Here is a 24322-nt window from a genome sequence, read left to right on the forward strand (position 1 = left end):
ATTTGATACTGGCCGTTAAAACAATCAGTGTTTGCTTCACACCAGGGGGATTTAATTGGGGAGGAAGGCAGGAAAGCACACTGCAATGACATTGACATTTTTTACTCCTATCTGATTTTAAATAGTTCTATTCCTACTGGCAGATTTTAAAGAATGGAGGTGGGGGTTCTTTTCAGGTTTATTAAAGACAGCAAAGCTCAAAGGATTATGCCCTGCTAGGAGAGAGGCAGCAATCTACCAGAATTTTAGGATTAAGTATTAATTAAGGATTAAGTATACTGGTGAGTTTTCCAGAAGGATTTTGCAATTAGCTGTCACTGTTTGGCATCTCCATACAGTGATTGAGGCTGGTGTCTTGCAGGGGGGGCTCACCACATGCTTCTCCACAGTGAGAAAGTTCAGGTACTGTTAGACCACTGAAAACTAGTTTTTTTAAAAGCAGAATCTAACAATTTTCAGTGTATGGGTGATTTCACTACATAGGTACTGAAGGAATGGCCTAAGTTCACTAGTGCTGGGTTCTGACAATTTCCAGTTCAGTGGCAGGCAGGGGGGAGTACTTCCTTTAGGTGCCACATAGTGGCACCAGACCCAAGGAGAGGAGCAGAAAGCTCCTTGAAGGACTTTGCTTTGCAGATCAAAAGGAGAAGTGCGTGCTCCAGAGGCCAGATCCAGACTGTCATTGCCCAAATGAACAGTAGTGATGCTCTAATGTCCCCATGTATATTTCTGCTAGGTCCTCTCCTAGCCCTAGACAACTACCTCTGCCTAAAAAGAAAAGGAGGACTTGGGGCACCTTAGAGACTAACACATTTATTTGAGCATAAGCTTTCGTGAGCTGCAGCTCACTTCACTGGATGCGTCTGATGAAGTGAGCTGTAGCTCACGAAAAGTTTATGCTCAAATAAATGTTAGTCTCTCAGGTGCCCCAAGTCCTCCTTTTCTTTTTGTGAATACAGACTAACACGGCTGCTACTCTGAAACCTGCCTCTGCCTAGGAGTTCTGCAAATACACTGTAGTGACTCAGAATATTGGTGCACAGTCAGTAGCAGCAGAGTCAATAAAGAGGAATGCCACTTTTCTCCATTAATATTTTCAGCCAAAGCAGTTATGCGCAGTCTAATAAGAGGGAATGAGCCTGGCTAACTAAGAAGAAACCTATTTGCCAGCTGGGCAGGCAGGCCAGCTACTGATGTTAGCAGCAACAGGAGCACAGCAAAGCTCACCTGCACACCGTAATGCCCTTGTCCAGACTCAATCTCCACCTCCTGCTCTGCCCTTGCTGCTGCTTACAAGCTTGAAAAAAGTGAAAACAGCCACGAATTGGGTGATTTTAACGCGGATAGTTCTGTGGTCTAATGTGAGACTCGTGTGGTTATTGCAACACATGGCTACCTTTACACAGAGCAAGTAGCTTATATTTAAAAGGTAGCACATTGTTTCCTCACAAGAGATATGCTGTATTTACTCACGCAAAATAGTTTATTTGGAGAATAGGCAAGAGATCTTAAACCATCTTTGCACTGCTGAACAAATGCCAATTAAAACATGCTGTCCACTTGCATCTTTTCAAAAACACACTGTTCCCTGCATTTGGCTTCTATGATCTCTCAGACACAGCTCTGACCAGGAGAGGATCAGACAAGTTTGCTGAATCCAGTACAGTCGTTGCACTTCACTGGGCCCTGCTACAGGGCACACCAGCTGCATGGAGACAACTGCCCGGAAGTGCGGTCCGCATGACGCATTTAGTTACCTGCAAACACTTGCAGAACAGCATACTGAGTCCTGTCCAATAACACGCCTGGTGGGGTCAGTTATTTATAGCAGAGAGCTGGGATTTATCAGCATCTCCCTCTTCAGGCCAAGGTTCACATCATGTTAACTACTGCAGTCCAAAGATTTTCATCAAAACATTTTTTGACAAAAAAACAAATCAAACTTTTTTTTGGTACATTTTTTTTTGTTTGTTTTGAAGGAAAACATGGTTTTTGGTTTATGAAAATAAAAAAAAATCTGTTTACAGGTTTTAAGCAAAAATCTGAAAAAAATTAATGAGAAATTTAAGGAAAAATTTCAAAATTTCCAGGGGAAAATAATTGCCATGTTTTGACGAGGCCTGGCTTGCAACTTTTCTTTTTAGGACTCTTCCTTGCCCTTACGCTGCTACTAAAAATGCATCAGACTGACCTTAACAGAGTATCTGCAATTCTTTGTACAACACTCACCATTAAAGTAGTTCATTGTAGAAAAGTGACTTTCTCTGCAGCCTGAGACCATTGCTTCAGTGGCTGTGCCTGGATCCTGCGTTCCTTTCAAACTCCAAGCTCCCCTTGGCAGGAGCAAGGTTTAGGTGTGGACAGAATGCAGCATCCCAACTTAACTTGGTTCAGCTGAATAGAACAAGGGGGTTGATTTTAATGAGCTAAGTATTCCCCAACCGGCTTGCAGCTGGTGGGGATTTGATTTGCTGATTAAAAGAACTTTTTATTTCACAATTAAAGTGGTGTTGGGAAAGTCAGTGCAATTAACCCTGATAGTCATAAATATGAAATTTGCAACTATCTGCAGTTAAAAATCCCCTTTTGGCAACAATGTCTCTCAACTCTCCCAAACATTGCATTTAGAAGTACATTACAAAAATAACACTGCTAAAAGACAAAGGGGCGGGGGATTCCAATGAACAGTGCTGGCAAAGGGCTTTTAACAAACCTGTACAGTTAAAACCTATAGCATTCTCCTTGGTTTTCTTTAGCTGAAAGCAAGATCTATCCCAAAAGAGTTTTAAAGAAATCAAAGCAGCATGGCAGTCTGAAAACGCTATCAGCCACGTTAGGATAGTTAGAATAAGCTGCAATACATTGGGGGTTTTTACTCACTCAGAATACTAGAAACAGCAATAATGGAGAGCAAAAGCCTTTATCAAACATGTAAACAATCAGGGTTTCTCTGTTCAACAGGTACGTTTGCAGGAGCTTACTCAAAACAAGATAGCTAAGCTCTTGTCTTTTGCAGGGCAGAGCAGGAGAAGGCTCTAGCAAGGAATATATATTACACAACATGGTAAAACTGATGTATGTAACAAGGGAGAGACTACAAAAATGTTTGCCTTGAAAACAGAGATCTCTCTTGGGCATGTATATAGATCTATAATACACACAAAATGTACCCTGGGCCAAAATGTTTTCATAATTGAATCCCAAGTGGGAAAAGAAAAATGGAATGGAGCGGGGTAGCCCAGAAACAGTTATGAGTGGGGGAAAGTTTCCCTCAGTCATATAATAATACCTAGCACTTCTATAGAGCTTTTTGAACATTTATCCTCACAATGCTCTCTGCTGCTGGGTAAGTATTATCATCCCCATTTTATAGGTGGGGAAACCGAGGCACAAGGCGGTCAAATGACTTGCCCAAGGCCACAGAGGGAGTAAGTATCAAGAGTCCCCATGATAACAGGAGTTCTTGATGTCTAGGTGTGCGTGTGGACCAATACCAAACTCCTCTTTGGACGCGTTGGAGAAAGTCTGCGTCAAACCCATGTCAGGATTAGCAACCGTTAGCTCGCAGGAATGGACAGGTCCCCAGTGACTGACGTGGGACAGATGGTTTTGTCCCCCTGGGAGGAACTTGAAGTTTTACACCCCCCCGAAGCGATCACAGCATGTAATTAAGGACTACTACTACAATGGGGTGTTGGGCCGCGGGGCCTGGAATGAAGTGGCTGCACCAGAGCCAGCGTCGGGGCTGCCAGGACAGAGCCTTTTCTTCTGCTCTTTTCACGCCACGTCTCAGCTCACCGTTACGAGAATACACAGACAACGAACACACATGCACATACTGTCCACAAGGAGGGAGTGTGGCACACGAACACTTGGCGTGAGTCTCTATACAGCTGCCCTGGCTGCTGGAGCCTGCGCTTTAGGATCTGCAGCATCCTGAGCCTCTGACTTCCTTCTTCACGTAGTCATGAAGCTTGAATTTGGGCTCATTGGGCAGCTTCATGGACCTGTGTTTCAGCTCCCTGCAGGAGAGACAGACAGGTTATCGCTTTGCCTGTAAAAGGAACCCCCGGGAGCAAATCACAGGCGGGGAAAAGCTTTATTAATGCCGTCTTCATCGCAGTGCCGTGGGCCGTGGCTCATTCTCAAGCTAAGCTGGGCTGGGCTGGGCTGGGCTAGGTACTTAGGCTGCGGTTCCGGAAAGCATCTCTACTCAGGAAAGCACTTAAGCACATGGTTAAAGTCCCATTGAAGTTACGTTTCAGACATCAAGTTAAATATGTTTAAATGCTTTCCTAAATCAGTCTTAGATGCAAGACAATGCAAGAAAAAGCCTCAGAATCAACTCATCTTGCTCCTTAGATATGATTGGTACCAAAAATTAATGGAATTCAGGAGTCAACTTCAATGGTTTTTATGGCCATTTCTCAGAACTTTCCCCTGCGTATACAAAAGAGAAACAAATCCCAGAGGCTGGTTTAAAGATGGGGGCTGTGATTATTTCTTGGTGACAGAGGAGGCCTGGGGGTGAAGCTAGTTGACCCACACTGTACCGTGGCATGCTAAGATAGAGGATAATGCCATGCAATGGCAGGCTGTGGTTTCTGTTTCAGTGTTGAACACTCGTTTTGAGTCAGTGCGGGAAGGGAGCGGAGAACTGGGAGCGGTGCAGATTGCATTCCAACAGGAGAGGCAGCAGTAGGACAGTTAACTTACTTTGCGATGGCCGTAAAGGCCAAGTCGACATTCAAGCCGCTTTTCGCGCTGGTCTCCATGAAGGGCACTCCGTACTCCTGCAAGACAAGACTCGTCTCAGTACGAGACCCATCAGTGGCCCAGGACAGGCCACGGGTTCATGCTGTCTGCTTGGTACAAGAGAGCCCAGCTCCAGACACAGTCCCTAACAAACCTGTCTGACTCCAGACGTGCAAAGTGACAGAGGCTTTGGAATCGGACTCTGCCAGAGAGTGGTCTTGAGGGGAACGTGGCCTTTAGGGGAAACCCTGGGAGGACAGGAGGGTTTGCTAGGAAAAATACCAGGAGGGGGAGGGTTATTCTGCCAAGCACTGAAAACAGCAGCGAGGCGGCGAAGCGAGAGCAGCGTGAGGGGTGAGAAGGGGCTGGGAAAGCACAAGGAGAGGCAGAGAGTGGGAGAAGGGAGAGGAGAGAGAGGGGAAAGAAACACAAGAAATGAAAAAGCCAGGCCATGCAAGGCAGCACTGCGCAGGCTCCTTCCCACTACAGACTGGCCCCTGCACCAGCCTTCAGCCCCGGAGACTCATTGTTTAGCGGCTGTAGCCTCATAGCTTAACTGTAAATGCAACTTTCCCAAGCAAGTGCAAGCAGCAGCTAATTTATCTGGGCAAAGTCTTGGGCTGCAAGGACACACGTACCTTGGCTAATTTCTCTCCGTCTTCCCTTTTTACCACTCTGTCCTGGGTCGAATCCACCTAGCAGCGATAACAACAAAGAGCAATTTGCAATGGATCAGCAGAGCTAAGGAGCGCGGGCTGACACAGACATGAATAGTGCAGTCACTCAGCATCCCCGCCCCCCGCAGCGTCACCAGTAAATCACATTTCACTTCACTGACAAGAGAGCTGGGCCAAAGGAGGTGGTGTCTTTTCTCCCATACATGCGCTGGGGAGATCAGCTTGAGTTGTTGGAGCCGGGAAAGCACAAGGAGGGCTAAGGCTGCGATTTCTGTGCCATGACTTGTTGCTCGAGGAAAGGGGGCATATGGTCTAATGCGCAGAGCAAAAGAGAGAATTGGGACTCCTGGGTTCCATCCACGGCTCTGTCATTAACTTGGCCTTGAACAAATCCACTTAGCTACTCTGTGCCTCAATTTCCCGTCTATAACACGGAGAGACGAACACTTCCCGGTGTTGCAGGGGGGATGGGAGACAGCATTAACTTATGCCTGTTGAATGCTCTGAGATCCTTGAATGACGGCTCCATAGCAGGGCAGAAAGACTAGAATTATCGAGTTGGAGAACTAAGTAATGAATCGACGCACACTTGGCTTTAGCCCCGGAGAGAGATTAAAGCCACACTTGTCCAAGGAGTCTCCTGCAGTGAATGGATGGAGTGGCAGGGCTGCCCTAAACCGATTCAACAGGGAAACAAGCACACATCTGATGTTTGATCCCTACCCAGCAAAGATACAATCAATCCAGGTCAATCGCCAGGTCACTGCTCTGTAGATAAAGGGGAAGGAGCCATGCATGGGGGTAAGGGGTGGACAGCAATGTACCCTGAGGGTGTGGAAGAGTAGGCTGAAGTAGAAATTAAATTCAGCGAGTTCCAGACAGGCTCACAAAGGTATTCACTTCAAAGAAGTTCCTAGAGACACCCCGGAACGAACAAGAGAGGCCCTTCAATAGACCACTGGTCCATGCACACCCAGGCAGATGCAGGCAGGTCCCGATCAGACTCATCATCCAGCTGCTGGCACGATGCAATAAACAAGAAGTGTTTGTAATTCACTTAGGTTAGCGGAAACAACCAGCACTGTGTTGGAGTTGGCCTCTTGTTTCCGGCAGCAGCCCCCTCCCTGGTAACCGGAACGGAAAGGCTAAGGCGGGATTTGTAAGTGAGATCTGAATGAAGACAAGAACGATTCTTTTAATTCCCGAAGCTTTGCTTCCAATTCACTGTTCCTGGGAGGGCTTCTGTAATGTTCTTGCAAATCAACTCTTATGACATGAAGGAGGGAACAGTCTCAGGCCGGCAAAATTGGAGTCTGGTATTAGAGAAGAATGTGACAAGTGTGCCTGGCTCTGGGTAGCACAGCTCCTGCTCTCAAACCCAGGGGAGCAAACCTAGGGGAGCAGCCAGAGAAGCATCAGGCTGCTTGGATCCAGAGGGCACCTGGTCTTACTGGGAGCTGCCCAGGTTGAGGATGCAGCTGATTGGGATCCACGCTAGTTCACGAGCAAGTCGGGTTTGGCCCTTTGACTCCTGGCCAGGCGGCTGACCACTGTTTAGGTGTCCCAATGTTTATCACTAAAGAGAGAGAAGGCAAGGATCTGTCCGTCCGGATCTCCGCTGCTCAGGAGGGAAAGCAAGTGCTGAACCAACCCTCAGAGAAGCATGATCATGGATCCCCACAGGCAGGGACTGACATATAGCCAGGCTCTACGGACACCTCTTCATTCCTCCCACTCAGGACCCGCTTTGTAGACTAGGGAAGAAACTCAGTAAAGCAGCTCAGTAAAGCAGGTCTCCAAACAGGCCTGTGTGTTCCATACTGAACATGCCCCTGTTCCTCCGGAGCCTACCCATGGAAAGCACCTCTCATTTCATAGGCACCCAAGAATCAAACACTGGCCAAGTAATAACTCACAGACCCAACCTGGGCTACCTCTAGAAAAGAGGACATTAAGGGGGGACATCTATCGTAGTCTTCAGATACTTGAAAGGCTGCTATAAAAAAGATGGAGAAAAGTTGTTCTCTCTTGCCACAGAGGGCAGGGCAAGAGGCAACGTGTTCAAACTATAGTATTTAGATTAAATCTCAGGAAAAACTCCCTAACTGTAAGAACAGTCGGCCAATGGAGCAGACGCCTTTGGAGGACGTGGAAGCTCCTTCACTGGAGGTTTTCCAAAGGAGGCTGGAGCTGTCTGTCTTGGAAGGTTTATGCACAATAAATCCTGGATCTTCGCAGTGGGTTAGACTATGGATCTATGAGGTCTAGGATTCTAAACTTAGGTCAAGTAGCTACATCACACAGGGTGCAAAATTCTTCACAGCCCCGAGCAATGTAATTAGGTCAACCTCACCTCACTGTAGACAGCGTTAGGTCAATGGAAGAAATCTTCCATTGACCAGGGGGTGGATTTAATACAGCGACGGAAACGCCCCCTGTCACTGTAGTAAGGGCCTGCACTACAGCGGCGTACAGGGGCTTGCAGCCCACATTCCCCCCACAGTGGAAGCCAGCAAAATCTGTTAGCAGACTGGGCCCAGTGTCTGCAAAGTGCCTCAAGATCCTTGGAGCAAAGAGGGGATAGATGCCCTAAGCATCACTAACTCTGTACAGTAGGGTCTGGGCATGCTGACATCAGGCAACGATGTAACAAAGTGAAAAAACGGGAGTTTCCCCCAAGCAGTATCACACATCCCAATTTTGCAAACCAGCTGAGTCAGATGAACAGGGCTCTGCCAACACAGACCTCCCCAGACACAGGACCCCGCTCACCTCCATGTCAGTAACTGGCCACCTCACCCCAGGGTCACTCACGCAGCTGGTAATTTGGATACTCAGAAAGGGAGCCCAATCACTGGTAAGGGTCAGGCCCTTGGACCAGCAAATGCCGCAGCACAGTGAGGGCAGGGCACTGCTGGACATTTAGCCCAGTCTGCATCCCCCATAACTTAATTCTCCTGCTTACATTTGCTAAGAGACCTTGCTGAGGGCCCAGCAGCACCAGAAGCCTCCTGGGGAGGTTCCCCAGCTCTGAGTGATGCCTGCATCACGGAGCATAAAGAACAAAGCGGATTTCCTGCCAGCTCGAGATGAAGGCATCCCTGGGCTCTCAAGAGCCTCCAACATTTCAGGCCAATGTTAGGCTTTGAAACCACATCTGCAGATGGTTAATGCCCATTACGGTGGAGCTCCCATAGGCGGGGGGCGTCCTGGACCTGACTGGCAATGAGACAGCGTGACTGCCTGGAAACTAGCTTGGCTACGTGGCCGGGCCCAACTCACCTTATTTCCCAGGAGCATGAGGACCACATCTTGCTGTGCGTATTCATGGATCTCAGTCAGCCACGCCTAGGAGGGAAAGAGAACAGAGGCTGCACAGCATGGGTAGAGACAATTCCGGACGGAGGAGCTCCAAGAGGGAGCAGGCTGCAGTGGGGCCAGTTCACAAAGCTACCCGCTTCCCAGGCCTGCCACCCGGGGGACATGCCCAGCCCTGGCGGTGGGAGACATCTGATCCATTCACTTCATACACACGTGCTATCTGATTGCCATGTTTTGCTATTCACATGATTGTGGCCTTTCCTCTAAGATCAAACACAGCATCCCTTTAACATCTTACTGGGGGACCTGCAGGGAGACAGACTCAGTCCCCTATAGCGCATGCATTTCCTAAAGTCATGATGAACGAGGCTACACAACCTACTGGAAGAAGTTTGGGTAAGTCTCAGCATCTCCCTCTGCCCTCAGTGATGTAACACAGTCCTGTGGAGCTGAGCACCCCCTGGCGTGCAGCCTCTGATTTACAGGGGCAGGACAGCTGGGGGACTGATTAAATCGTTACAAGAAAAAGACAGATTTCTGGCTGCAAGGGCACGTATCAACAAGGGCACGTTGCTGTTGCTTGGAGAGCGGCTCTTTGACTGCAGACACCAGGAACACTAACAAGATAGACCCTGCTGGGCCCTGCCATTAAGGCTCAGGGCTGCCGAGAGCAGGGACACACTCAGCACATTTACCCTGCACGGCGGGGAGGCTGGGTTGAGGGGAAGGGTGTCTAGGAACAATTTTCATAGAATCATAGGACTGGAAGGGACCTGGAGAGGTCATCTAGTCCAGGCCCCTGCACTCATGGCAGGACTATCTAGGCCATCCCTGACAGGTGTTTGTCCAACCTGCTCTTAAAAATCTCCAATGATGGAGATTCCACAGCCTCCCTGGGCAATTTATTCCAGTGCTCAACCACCCTGACAATTAGGAAGTTTTTCCTAATGTCCAACCTAAGCCACCCTTGCTGCAATTTAAGCCCATTGCTTCTTGTCCTATCCTCAGAGGTTAAGAAGAACAATTTTTCTCCCTCTCCTTGTAACAACCTTTTATGTACTTGAAAACTGTTATCATGTCCCCTCTCAGTCTTCTCTTCTCCAGACTAAACAAACCCAATTTTTTCAATCTTCCCTCACAGGTCATGTGTTCTAGACCTTTAATTATTTTTTGTTGCTCTTCTCTGGACTTTCTCCAATTTGTCCACATCTTTCCTGAAATGTGGTGCCCAGATCTGGACACAGTACTCCAGCTGAGGCCATATCAGCGTGGACTAGAGCAGAAGAATTACTTCTCGTGTCTTGCTTACAACACTTCTACTAATACATCCCAGAATGGTGTTCGGTTTTTTTTCAACAGCATTACACTGTTGACTCATATTTAGCTTGTGGTCCACTATGACCCCCAGATCCCTTTCCGCAGTACTCCTTCCTAGGCAGTCATTTCCCATTTTCTATGTGTGCAACTGATTGTTCCTTCCTAAATGGAGTACTTTGCATTTGTCTTTATTGAATTTCATCCTATTTACTTCAGACCATTTCTCCAGTTTGTCCAGATCATTTTGAATTTTAATCCTATCCTCCAAAGCACTTGCAACCCCTCCCAGCTTGGTATCATCAGCAAACTTTATAAATGTACTGTCTATGGTATTACCTAAATCATTGATGAAGATATTGAACAGAACCGGACCCAGAACCGATACCTGCGGGACCCCACTCGATATGCCCTTCCAGCATGACTGTGAACCACTGATAACTACGCTCTGTGAATGGTTTTCCAACCAGTTATGCACCCCCCCCGCCCTTATAATAGCTCCATCTAGGTTGCATTTCCCATCAATAACCCATGGAGGTGGAGGCTTTGGGGTTGGTTTGTTTAAGAGGTGAAATGAGTGATTGGAGCAGGATTCCAAATGCCTTCGCACCCAGAGGATTTGCAGGGGGAAATGGCAGAGCTCATACAACCCGCCTGCAACGCAGCCAGCATCCATCACAGGTAATGGCCCTTGGGAGAGGGCTTGCAAAGAGTGGCTGCCTCCTCTCTCTCAGGGATATGGAGGGCAGCCCTCACCCTCCTCCCCAGGAGCATCTCCTCCTCTGCATGCTGACTAGACAAGGCAGCAGCAGCAGGGGCACAGCTGCTGGAACTAGGAGTCTGCTGCACCCCCTGGCGGGAAGTAGTACTAACAACCTTAACATACGGTTTCCGACTTCAGCGCCTGCACTGTAAAAATTGCCCCGGCGCCTCTGGGAGTGGGTCACAGACAGAGCACCTTCCATCCCAGGCTCCCCAAGTGCCGCGCCTCCCTCTGCCAGGGTTAGCTACGGGTCAGACAGGAACCGAGCGCAGGCATCTGCTCTCTCAGTACTGCTGTTGCCCTCATCACCATCCTGTCTGACTTGCCCAAGATCTCTCACACACCAGCAGCATCACAGCCAGAACAGAACCCAGGCGTCCTGACTCACAAGCCCCTGTGCCGACTACTGGGCAACTGTGCCTTCAGACAGCCGGCCCTGGCAGGCCAGGACTCACACATCTCTCCATGTCATGGTCCCTCTCATCTCTGTACCAGGCAAAGTCTCTCTATGACCTTTGCTTGAAACTCTGTTCAGGAGAGGGCAGAGCAGCTGGGCTGGATTCCCGATGGCTGCTGATTCTCAGAGGAGTGGGGCACTTCACTGATGTATTAACAGACCCTACTAAAGATTAGTGAATGCAGTCTTTGGCAGGTTGTTCCTGCTCTGGGTGCAGCCCTAAAGCCAAGACGACTGCTTAATATAAGAACGGCCACACTGGGTCAGACCAAAGGTCCATCTAGCCCAGTATCCTGTCCTCTGACAGTGGCCAATGGCAGGTGCCCCAGAGGGAATGAACAGAACAGGGAATCATCAAGTGATCCAACCCCTATCACGCAATTCCAGCTTCTGGCAAACAGAGGCTAGGGACACCATCCCTGCCCATCCTGGCTAATAGCCATTGATGGACCTATGCTTCTCTCCTCTGCTTCTCTGAGCCTGCCTCTGATGCAGTCTAATAACAGTCACTCGGAACTCGGGGCCCCTGTAGCCACTTAACAAGAATTTTAAAACTAAATTGATCAATTTCTACCTTGAAGGCCATTTGAGTCATATGCTTATTACCCTGCTATTCTTCCTGTGCTTTTTTTAAAGGCTGAAATTAATGTCTTGCATCCAAGAATCATTCGATAACCAGGTTTTATCTCCCTTCCCTCTGAAGGGCTGGGCTGGAATTAGAGTCATTCTCCCGCCAAGAAGGGGCCTATCATCAGATTTTTTGTTTTCCTTGTGGAGTTAGTGTTTTTGACCATCTTGACTTCTTATCAGTGCTGCCTAGCCTAGCTTTCCCGCTGCGAGTCAAGCCTTTTGAGGGAAGAGCTCCAGATGGTTCTCTGATGGCATGAAACGCCAACGGTGCACTCGGAAATATGTGGAGAAATAACAAACAACAACAGTCCTGTCCTGATGGGGGCTGGACCTGCCGCCCCCCTTAGCTGACCAAGAGCAGAAATAATTAACCGGAGCTGGTGGTTCTGTTTTCATGGCTGACATTCAGATTTAAAAAGAAAAAAAAATCATGAAAATGCTTCAGTTTCTAGGAGGTTATTACCAAAATTTTAAAAATAATGTGGATGTTAGTCCCTAGACCAACTCACCAGTATTCACGGGACACCGGCTCTCGTTATAATCATGGATCAATAAGGATGTAGCGTAACAGGAGCTGAGCAGCAGGAATCTACTCACCCACTGAGCTCAGTGAGAGTACTTAGGTGAGTAAAGTGTGCAGGATCAAGACCATAGCGAGAAAACAATACTGAAATGGGACGTTTGTCCAAAACGATCAGATTTTTCTCTACAAGCACTAAGTCAGGGAAGGCTCTGTGTGGGTCAGACATGCCATGCAGCAGCACTGCCTTCGCTGGCCTCAGTGGACAGCGGTGGTCTTGGTTGGTTCATCCAGCGAAGTGGGTTTTAGCCCACGGAAGCTTATGCCCAAAGGACTCCTCGTTGTTTTTGCTGATACAGACTAACACGGCTGCCCCTCTGAAACCGGACACCCTGGGATTCTAATTCTTCCGACCTGCATGGAGGCTGGCAGCCAGCACAGTACAGCACGGTCGAAAATTCAGTCTGATCTTGGATGGCGACCCCATGCTGTCAGACAGGTTGGGGAGCAGCGCTCTGTCTGCTCGGCATCATTGTCCAGATCACCCGTACAACTTGCATCTTCCATGGTAATAGACTGGGAGCCTCTCTTTCCAGTGCTGTGTGGCATGATGCACTCCAGCCCCTCTAACAGTGCCTGTTTCAGGGCCCCCAAAACAATGTATAAGATAAACAGACGTGTAGACTCTCCTCCCTCGGTCATTACTCTGTGCAGTCCGATTTCGGCTTTAGGTTAGACAGACAAATCAGGGTATTTGGGGTGAGGGACACAACTTGCCAACTTCCCTGCATGCACGAACGACAACACTCCCGTCATTTACTGACTGACCTGAGCAGCGCAAGCAGATGCGACCCTGCCCTTCCCAAGCGCACCGGCCTTCTCAGTGCTCCGTGCACCGGCTGCAAAGCTGAGCCACCGTGCTGGTGCGCTGGGAGGTGCTCCCGCCACATCGCAGCTGAGAGCCTAGCCGCCACATGCTACCACTGCTGTCCTCCGTGGGGTCACTGCTCTAGCAGCAGCATGCTTGTCCTGCAGGTGGGGTGGCACAGTCCATCGGGCGGTCCAAGGCTGCTTAGGGCAGGCCAAAAGCTGTAGGGTGATACTAAGCCACACAGGCTGTGTCCATCAGTCTTGGAGCCAGAGACAACCACAGGGTCTGTCTGTATCCAGCAGCCTCAAATACTCTGTCTGTCCATTACTGCCAAGCAAGCCCTGAGTGCAGTCCCGTGAGAGAGACTCCAGCAGGGGAGGCAGCCGCAGGGAAGGAGAGCTGCAGCTTTCACTCTGGAGACTTCGGGGCGACCTCTCACTTCTTACCCACAGGAGCTGGCCCAGAGCCCAACCCCTCAAACTCTTCCCTTGCTGAGCGGTGGAGGGTTCACTTTCGAAAAGGCCTTTGACGGAGCCACTGCCCCCGACTCGGCCAGCAAAACAATGACGGATTAATGGGTGAGAAGCAAAGAGCGTCTGAGGATCAGAAATGAGAGCACAAGCATGGGACAGGCATCCACGGTGAATTCTAGCCAGGGAAGAGGCTAACGGCAGAGTGCTCCCAGCAGCCACACTAGGCCTTGGGCTGGGTGGAAATGGGGGGGTGTCTTATGGACCCAAGGTTAATGAAACCCTTGCTCACTATTACAACCGTAACCAGGTCCGGGGGGCTCAGGGTTCCATGCCGAGTTATTGCTGTGACTCCCGTTGCAACAACCGCCCTGGAAATATTTTTAACCATCCAGAAAAGGAAGGAAAAAGAACTCAAGCCTTTGCAATGGTATCCAACCCCCTTTTCCCTTTAGCTGGAGGGAGTGGCGTGGCCACGTGGTGCACGACTGGCTGACAGGGTGGCCCAGCTCGTGATGGGGAGGAGGTGCCGATGTGCCTGAGTAGGGCCAAGCCCCGCTGTGCCGCCACCCGAGGTAAGTGCCCCCCTCCCAGAGCCAGCATCCCATCCCCCTCCTGCACCCAAACCCATTCCTGCACCCCAACCCCTGCCCCAGCCAGCACCCCGTACCCCCTCTGCACCCCAACACTCTGCCCCAGCCCAGAGCCCCTTCCTGCACCCAAACTCCCTCCCAGAGCTTGCACCCCCCTCACCTCCTCCTGCACCCCAAACCCCTGCCCCAGGCTCAGGCCGGAGCCCCCTCCCACACTGTGAACCCCTCAGCCACAGCCCGCACCCCTCCCAAACCCAGCCCCCTGCGCCAGCTCGGTGAATGAGGGTGGGGGAGATGGAGCAACGGAGAAAGGGGGGATGGAGTGAGCGGGGCGGGGCCTTGGGGAAGGGGCAGGATAGATCCTGGGTTGCCCCTAAATTCAAAAAGTGATCTTGGGCGTAAAAAGGTTGGAGACCCCTGCGTATGGGGCACCTGGCTCGCACGATGAGCAATGCCCCTCTTGGACATTAGATGGAGCTGGAGACATAGAAGACCTTGCAGCGGACGCACTGGGGAGGAATCGCCCTGTGACCGTCCTGCCGGGCCTGGCAGAGTCGCGTGGGGAAAGGGCATCAGTCTGCTCCCGGCATACAAGGGCCAGCTGTACCTCCAGTCACTGACACTCCTTCCCCTGCCGGAGTCTCAGGAACCCTACGGGGCGGCAGCCGGATTAATACAGCACTTCCCCCAGGCCAGCCCCTTTGAAGCAACCCCAGGAAACCCAAACCAGCAGCCACTGCCCGTTCCAGCGTTGGCGTCACTGCACCCGTACCCCGCACTCCGGGGTCCACCCCAACCAGCTCTCCAGCCATCACCCGTCTCTGGGCAGGGGCCCACGTCACCCGCCCCTCTGCCCGGGGGGCTGATGGCTGCCCAGCTCCCGGCCTTCCACTGATCTCCCCAGACGGCCAGCACCTGCATGTCGCTCTCTCTCCCAGAGCTACGCGGTGCATTGCTAGCAGTTACACGTTACCCCACAGCTCCCGCTAACAAGTACCCTTCTCCCTACAGTAAAAGCCTTCCACAGAAACACAAAGTCACTGGAAGTTCCCACGCATGTGCCAGAGGTCACCCATCCATGTCATGGGGCGCTAGCAGGCAAAGTCTTCCAAACCTGCTCCAGGGGCCGGGGCCCCTGGGGCCGACAGTCGAGTCTGTCTGGGGTTCAGAGAGCAGGCCCTGAGCCCGTTTGCACTCTGCCTTTTCTACTAAATTCCCTTTCTTTGGTGGTTGCACCCTGGAAACCCGAGGCTGAAGTGATCTGTGCCAGCCTCCCTGGGCTGATAGCTCTCAGGAACCACGGGTGAAAGGCAAAGGCAGCGGGGGCTTCCTGTCTCCCACGGGGCTGAAGCGCGGCCGCCTCCTCCCGCATCAGTCTAGGGTAAACCCCGGCTGCAGGGGGAGCAGGCTGGGGAACCCGCCACCTACAGCTTCCAAGTTCAGTTCTGAGTTTGGGGCCATTTGGAAGCAGGACTTTGGTCTGAGCTCAGCCTCAAATGAGAGCAGTTCCCTCCAAACCACAAACACTGGGGAGACGGGGTGGGGGTGGGGGTGCAGTCCAGGAGAGTGGGGTTAGACACAGGTCTAGGGGGCCCAGGTCAGGGGAGTGAGGCCCAGGCCAGCGGACAGGATAGCACAGTGGTGGGTGCCATCTAAGAAGCTGGACAGACAGATCTAGACAGACTGCCAAAGTGGCAGACTAGACTGGAAAAAATTGATCTGATTTGGTGTCACTCCTGTGTTTGGCCTACAGCAGTGTGGAGCGCGTTCTGCCCTATTAGCGCCCTGGTATTCGATCAGGAGGAAAGGTGAATAGCAAGCAAGCCGGCTGAGCCAGACAGCTGCCAGCCTGTCTCCAAGTGCTCTTGGCAAAGCCAGGCTGCGCTCTTCCAACTCGGGTGTGCCTGGTGCTGTACAGACCGGGGGTCCTGAGCTCTGCCCACAAAGCAAGCCCTGCATGGGTGGTGTAGCAGAGCCCGGGTTTGGCCTGTGACAGACTCTTCACTCAGCTGTACTAGACAAGAGACTCAGCTGCTAGGCAGTGCTTGAATTACAGGGGGGGGTGGGGGGGGGTGGGGAACATTGTGGGGCCTTAAGGAACGTGGATGGTCCTGGACACTAAGTGCCCCCACCAGAGCCCCCATCTCTACCCGCCACTACCCCTTACCCCTCCGTCTGCCCTCTGCCTCTAACCTGCCTCCTCTCTGCCCTCCCCGCTTCCCCGCAGCCTTCTGCACCCACCAACATCCCCTAGCTCACCAGCTCCAATCCTGCCAGTCCAGCTCTGTCCCCGCCCCGATTCTCTCCCCACTTTCACTCTGCCTTCCCTGACCCTGCAGACCCCTCTCCCCGGTGCAGAGTTCCGAGAAGGGGAAGGGCTGGGTCTTTGCCCCCCTTGCCTCCCAGGGCGACAGCTTCCATTCTCTGCCCTCTTTTCCTTCTGGAGGTCAGCTGGTCCATCCACCCCCTGGGTCCCAGCTCACCTGATCACTGACTCCCTTTCCTGAGAATATGGAATGGGATGCAGCAGGCTCCTCCTTTGCCAATCCCGCTCTTTGGGACTTCCCAAGGGCTCCTCACTACACGCTGCAGCCTCAGTGGGCCGGCCCGGGAGCGACTGGACCACCGTGATGGAATTCTCTCCCCCTGCCATGCAGGGCTGAGACATGCTGGCAGGGAGCTGTGGGGGAGACACTCAGCATGTTATTGCCCATGTTGTGGCGACAACGAATCCTTCAGCCTGGGGAGGGGCGCGAATGCAGCTCCTTTCACCAGCACAAATTCACGATTTGTTCCCTTGGGCCCTGCTATCTGTACACTCAAGGTCTAGAGTCCAACAGTGTTTTTAATGAATTGGTTAATTGCCCCGGTGGGAAGGGAAAGGCTCGGTAATCATACGGAGCCCAGCCAACACACTCCCCGAGCCGCACGATGGCGTGCGGGCGAGGAACGGATGGGAATCTGATGCCACGCTTGTCTGAATCCGACAGCCTCATTATCACCAGGGTCAGGGTGTGAGAGACTGGCTGACAGGAGCAGTTAGAGAGTGTGACTCAAATGCAAAGACAGATACATCAGGTTGTCAGCTGCCAAGTCTACAACACACAGCATGAGCGATGACCCCATGACATGGGGGGAGACAGCACAAGGCAAGGTGCCATTAAATGCAACACCCTCCCTTTCTCAGAGAGATGGTCACCGAGTTTTGTGAGTGCAAAACTGTATATAAACACAAGAATCTGCTAAAGTCATCGTGCAGTGAACCCAGCGATGCACACAGCGACCATGCTGCTTACGGCAGCTGTTCTCAAGCTCTGCCACTGCTGGCAATTCATTAGCAATCCAGTGATTACAGCGACAGAGGAGGGGCACCACGGACTGCTGAGCTTTCGAGGAGGTACACGAGGCCTGAAAGTCTGAGAATCGCTGATTTAAGGGACTGGGCCAAGGCATAATTCGGTGTCAAGGAACGTTTTAAAAGGCAACAGGAAATGGCAAGTAATTAACTCTCTGAGAGCTCCTGAATCAAGAGTCTTTCATCGGAATACAACAATTTAAAGGACAAAAGTAGGATTTAGAGTCAGTGCCAATTTCCCAGGCTATAACTGGGCTGCGTTTGTGGATGATAAACCTTGGGGAACCAGTGAATCGGTGGATTCCAGTGCCGGAGAGGGTGCAGAATTACGCCGAGTTCCACACAACGGATTATTCCAAGGAGGGATTTAGTCATGCCTGTCAAGCTTCTCTGCATGCAGAGCTTGGTTTTACTACCCCTCAGCAATCAATTTGCCACATCCACCAAAAAGGTTTTTTTCTCAAGTATTCAGCACCGTCGGTGGCTGCTGTTGGCCGAGAGGACAGCAGCTTTTCAGGGAGAGTCTCGGGGTTTGGCTGCAGCGCATTAGGCTGAGAGCGAACAGGGGACTTGAATAGAATAATTAAAATTGTAGCCATCTGTGGGCTCGACAATGCAGCCCAGAGTCTATTCCATGGCTGGTCAGCCACCACAGGGCAGAGTTTATGAAGACCACTGGTGAGGACAATACGTCCCACAAGTTTTTGTGGCCAGGTAGCAGACGTGGGAGATGTATTGAGATCTTGGGGTCTTCCCAGCAACCTTTAGATTCACATCAGCATCCTCTCTCTTCTCTGGCCTACGTTATGCAGGCTTAATGGTACCTTCTGGCCCTAATGAAAATCTCTGGATGAGTCCACAGTGGACCCAGCCCAAAGCCAAGTCTGTAGCCTTTTGGGCAATAGATGCCAATTTTGGGCAATAGACGCCAACCTACTCAGCAGAAATGTCCTGGGGCTGGGCTGGAGACAGGGTCTTTCCCCTGGAGGGTGAGGAGCAGAATGAAAAGCTGCTGCCCCAAGATTGGTTTCTCTGGCCTAGCAGCTGTGGGAGTGAACTGCAGCTGGATTGCACCTTCTGTAGCCTGCTTTGTAGTGGTGTGAAGTTACCATGTTTGCACAACTGCATGGGAGCAAAAGTCTTTCCCCCCACGTCACTGACTCGACAGCAAAGCTGCTGCGGAGGGAGACAAGCTAACGGAAGACACTGCTTGGCAAGTGCATTACTTCTAAGCAGGAAGTAGGGGCTTTAACCGTTAACAGCGCAGGACTGTTCTGGGCCCGTTACTTTACGATCAGCGACAGAGCTCGTGGCACTTGACCAAACCCATCTGAAGGCAAGGTCCCCGCCCCAGGAGTGTCCATTCCCCATCCCCGACAACTGCGGAGCCGGGCGGCCGGGACACCCTGCAGCTGCAAAGAGGAAGCGAGCGGCTTGTAGGAGGCACTCCTAGAGCAGCGGGGTTTAAAGGAGGGCGCTTGGCACGCGGGCACTAGAAGGGCAGCGTTGGCTCCATGTGGACAAGCTGGAAAACTCCAGGACGAGCCTGTGATAGTGATGAGACTCAGCTCACCTGTATATTCACACCAGGCTGTGCAAGCCAAGGGGCCCGGGAGGCAGGCAAGTACCATTAGCCCCATTTTGCAGGTGAGACTGCAGAGGCTAGGTGAAGTGGGAATGCAGGCAGGGGAGATGGGATTCACTGGGCTGACGTTTTACCAGGAACCCCCCTATTCCGCCACTAAACGCCGCAGGAGCTGAGCTGCAGCAGTGTTACAGAAGCAAGCCAAAGAAAGCAGGCTACCGAGAGGCTCCACCGTCTCCAGGACATTAACTGCGGCCGGGGCAAGTCATTGCAAATCGGCTCTAACAAACTTGCTGCTCCATGTTGCTTTCAGGCTGGCTGCACAATGTTGTCGCTACACTATGCTCCTACTCAACGAGCCCAAGGAAGATCCTGCACGGGGGCTAAACGTGTATTGCTTTTAATGGATGTGTCACTTCCAATCAGAGCTTTCCGGGGGAGGGTGGGATAAACATTTCATTCCAAGCGCTGGGAAGAGAGAGGCTCAGCCGCTGTGCCCAACTTGTCATGGCAGAAGGGGCCTCGATGCGTCTAGCAAAGCAAGCAGCGAGTGTTAACACGTTGTTCTAGAAAACCTGAAGGAAGAGCAAAGGTTAGCGTGCGTTTGCTGGAGGTGGGAATCCTTCCGCTTGGGAGGAACCTGCAGGAGACGAGCAAACACACTGGTACAAAAAGATTTCCTTGGCCTGGCTTTTTCTTGTTCCTTTCAGATTAAGTGGAATTCACACTACAGGCAAGCTTTTCAGATCAGAGAGTGGAATTTTGCACAAAGCGACGGTTCTGAGCCAGGAAACGACTGAGAGCGAAACAATGGAGATTTCTACAAAACATGCCAAACCTGCCCCTTTCACCCAGCTCTGCTTAGCAGAAAAAGGGTGAAAACCTTGAAGAATAATAAGATTTGTCAGTGTTTCCATGGTGCTTTTCATCCTTAAAGTGCTTTCCAGGACTAACTGGATTTATTAAATTAATTAGCATAGCTAACATGCCTGTAGGACAAAAGGATGCAGGGAAGATTCACCTGTAACACGGGGCTGTGGAGGGATTACTATTTTCAAAGGGAACCCACTTAGCCAGAGTGTGATAGCTGGGAAACATGCACTGTGCCTCCCTCTGAGATGGGCAAACAGATTACAGCCCCTGTCCAGCAAAGCACGTGTGTAACTTTAAGCATGACAGGTCCTATTGAAGTCAATGGACAAGCACTTTGCAGATCGGGGCCTTTATCAGAAGCAGGCGGAAGGGACGCCTGGTCCTGTTGTTAGGGTGCTAGCCTGGGCCATGGCAGATCCAGGTTCAACACTGTCCACAGCCCTCCTGTGGGGCCTTGCACAAGTCTACTGAGACACCAGTGATGTAAAATGTAATGTGTCATGTCAATTTGGTTGGAACAGTCCTGTTTTTACACATGGCAGCCAGGTGTCCTCCTCCTTGGACCCCTGAAATGTCCTAGGTGGGCGGTCATTTAATCACTTACAACATTTGACTGGGGGTGTTTTTTTTTTTTAAATTATAACTACAAGATTGTCCGACCAAGACACGCCGCTTCACACAGGAGAACAGCGCCTTGCTCTGTGATTGCCAGGAGCAGGCCAGTGGAAAGAGAAGTGCTCAGTGTGATCAGGGGCATCTGGAGTGGAGAGATAACGTGAACGATTTACACTGGAAGCACTTTGGGGTCAGGACCACCTACTCCTCTGTTGTAGCTGGTCCCTAGGCTCTACCGTGATGCTCAGGATTGGGAATAATGAGCACAGACACTTGGAGCTGGTCTTCTTCTTAATGGGAACGTTAACAATGCTTGTTCAGTGTTTCATTCAGACACTCAGGATACGTCTACACTGCAAAAGACGACCCACTGCAGTGAGTCTCCGAGCCCACATCCACTGACTCGGGCTCGTAGGGCTTGGGCTGCTGAGCTAACAACCATCTTCTCAAGCACATCGGTGGGAGAATAGCCGCAGGGCACAAGCTCCCCAAATCTAGTTGTTTTATGCTTTGGCGCCCCCTTAAAAGGGCTGGCTCTAGAGTCAGCCATCACCCCCTCCCAATGGAAGGGCATCTTCCAGGGAAGGGAGTTCTGAATACCCGGAAGCGGTTAGGCTGGATCCCATCCAGCAATACTTGAGGAAAACAAGGAACCTGACTTACAAAAGGTTTTGTCAGCTTTCAAAGCTGGAAATAAAGAACTGACAGGATAAAAACACCTGACTGCCTCACTGACAAGGCTGGCATTATCAAGGGAGTCTCTGGAATATTTCTCCCAGATATTACAGAAGCCAAAGCGTGTCAGAGATGTGTAGGGCCACTCAAAATAAATAACACTCCTCGCTAGTTCGAAGAGACGGCACTACCAGATCGAAGGACGAGATCAAGCTGTGGGGAAGAACACAACCCACGTTTCTTTTTTAAAACCATGAATATTGAGGATCTGGGGATTTTAGAAAACAAAAACCTGGGAAACAGCAAAGATGCAAACTCCGCCTTTGGGGCCTTTGCTACAGAGGGCGGGGAGCTTAGTTTTGGCCAAGCAGGAGAGGACAGGGCAGTGGGGAAGGTGCAGGGATGGCTTTTCCCCTCTGGTTGTGTCTGTTGTTAGAGCTGAAGATCTCTCTCACTGAGGAAGGTGCTCCGTCAGGGGGCTGACCTAGACCCCACCCCACCCACTCCCAGTCCGGTAAATGGGGGTGGGGAGACAGTGCCCCCCAGACAGTGCAATCACCAATGGCCAGGACCTTGGTATCGTGTCCCATCCAGAAGCCTGCACTGCATCCCACACACCCAGCCATCACGCAGGGCTCTGAACTAGATCACGCAGCCCAAGGAGATGCTAATGCCTGTGTGTGCTCCCTCACCACATCCCCTCTGAGCAGAGACCCCTCACCCAAATCTACTGCGCTCTCATGAGACAGTCGCACTGGCAGGCCACTTCCTACCCAGCGTCTCCCCAGGCCAGTCGCTGAGCTGGTTTTGAACAGGCCTTAGAAACCCTCATTCACAAGCAAACCAGGCGAATGGACAATTTAATGAGGGTAGGAAACACTGCTACTAATCACTGGTTCCTCCTTATTTCCTCTGTGTAATAACATCTTTAATTAGGGCCATTAGCCTGAATGCGATTTCATTTCGACACAGTCTCGGCGCGAGATGGGCCATCGATTCTCTTATTAATTTTTTATGGTTTCCCCCCCCCTGCTTTTGTTAAGAGAAAAGTTGAGCAGTGAGTAGATCTGAAAAGGAAATTAAACAAGGGACAGCGCCGGACCAAATGGCTCAGGGGACGCTGGTACTTTACTTCTCTAGGAGAAAGGGTGGCCCAGTGGCTAGAATGCCAACCCCGAATCCTGCTTGGTTGAATCCAGATCCAGCTCAATCTCTGTGACCTTTAGAGACCGTGAAGCACTCTGAAATCTACTGATAAAAAGCTCTATATAGGAGTTAGGTGTTGTTTTAGGTAACAGGTTTAATCCAACCCAACTCAGCAGTAAAGTGAAGCTGCTCCAGGCAGGTGGCCTCTCTGTGGCATGAGTTGTTGGGTCTCAGTCCATTTCATCATAGCTAGGTTCCAAAAGTCATCCAAACCACCACAGCAAGTGGCAACCTGAGAAGAGAGGGGCCCAACACAGCTCTCGCTTTTTGGGGAGTAATGGAAAAAATCCAGCCACAACCCATCATCAAGAGCAAGGTTTCAGAGTAACAGCCGTGTTAGTCTGTATTCGCAAAAAGAAAAGGAGTACTTGTGGCACCTTAGAGACTAACCAATTTATTTGAGCATAAGCTTTCGTGAGCTACAGCTCACTTCATCAGATGCACACTGTGGAAACTGCAGAAGACATTATATACACAGAGACCATGAAACAATACCTCCTCCCACCCCACTCTCCTGCTGGTAATAGCTTATCTAAAGTGATCACTCTCCTTACAATGTGTATGATAATCAAGTTGGGCCATTTCCAGCACAGATTGATAGAGCCAGAAGAGTTCCCAGAAGTCACCTACTACAGGACAGGCCTAACAAAGAAAATAATAGAAAGCCACTAGCTGTCACCTTCAGCCCCCAACTAAAACCCCTCCAACGCATTGTTAAGGATCTACAACCTATCCTGAAGGATGACCCAACACTCTCACAAATCTTGGGAGACAGGCCAGTCCTTGCCTACAGACAGCCCCCCAACCTGAAGCAAATACTCACCAGCAACCACATACCACACAACAGAACCACTAACCCAGGAACCTATCCTTGCAACAAAGCCTGTTGCCAACTGTGCCCACATATCTATTCAGGGGACACCATCACAGGGCCTAATAACATCAGCCACACTATCAGAGGCTCGTTCACCTGCTCATCCACCAATGTGATATATGCCATCATGTGCCAGCAATGCCCCTCTGCCATGTACATTGGTCAAACTGGACAGTCTCTACGTAAAAGAATAAATGGACACAAATCAGATGTCAAGAATTATAACATTCATAAACCAGTCGGAGAACACTTCAATCTCTCTGGTCACGCAGTTACAGACATGAAGGTCGCTATCTTACAACAAAAAAACTTCAAATCCAGACTCCAGCGAGAAACTTCTGAATTGGAATTCATTTGCAAATTGGATACTATTAATTTAGGCTTAAATAGAGACTGGGAGTGGCTAAGTCATTACGCAAGGTAGCCTATTTCCCCTTGTTTTTTCCTACCGCCCCCACCCCTCCAGACATTCTGGTTAAACTTGGATTTATGCTGGAAATGGCCCACCTTGATTATCATACATATTGTAAGGAGAGTGGACAGTTTGGATGACCTATTACCAGCAGGAGAGTGAGTTTGTGTGTGTATGGGGATGGGGGGTGAGAAAACCTGGATTTGTGCTGGAAATGGCCCACCTTGATTTTCATACACATTGTAAGGAGAGTGGTCACTTTGAATAAGCTATTACCAGCAGGAGAGTGAGTTTGTGTGTGTGGTTTTTGGAAAAAAAAAAAAGGGGGGGGGTGAGAAAACCTGGATTTGTGCTGG

The 24322-nt window shown here is 50.6% G+C and overlaps 1 protein-coding gene across 1 annotated transcript in view; it reads right to left on the minus strand.

The window, feature by feature from the left end:
- Positions 1 to 1462: 1462 nt before the first annotated feature.
- Positions 1463 to 24322, minus strand: part of RAB26 (RAB26, member RAS oncogene family) — a 236330-nt gene continuing 213470 nt past the window's right edge. The window contains exons 6-9 of the mRNA XM_084642053.1: positions 8715 to 8780; positions 5394 to 5450; positions 4717 to 4793; positions 1463 to 4022 (exon numbers count right to left, since the gene is read on the minus strand). Of these exons, the coding sequence (XP_084498179.1) occupies positions 3920 to 4022; positions 4717 to 4793; positions 5394 to 5450; positions 8715 to 8780 (303 nt within the window). The 3' untranslated portion in view covers positions 1463 to 3919. The remainder of the gene's footprint in view (positions 4023 to 4716; positions 4794 to 5393; positions 5451 to 8714; positions 8781 to 24322) is intronic.

The sequence above is a fragment of the Lepidochelys olivacea genome (genome assembly GCF_965140295.1).
Source record: "Lepidochelys olivacea isolate rLepOli2 genome assembly, chromosome: 10".
Lineage (NCBI taxonomy): Eukaryota > Metazoa > Chordata > Testudines > Cheloniidae > Lepidochelys > Lepidochelys olivacea.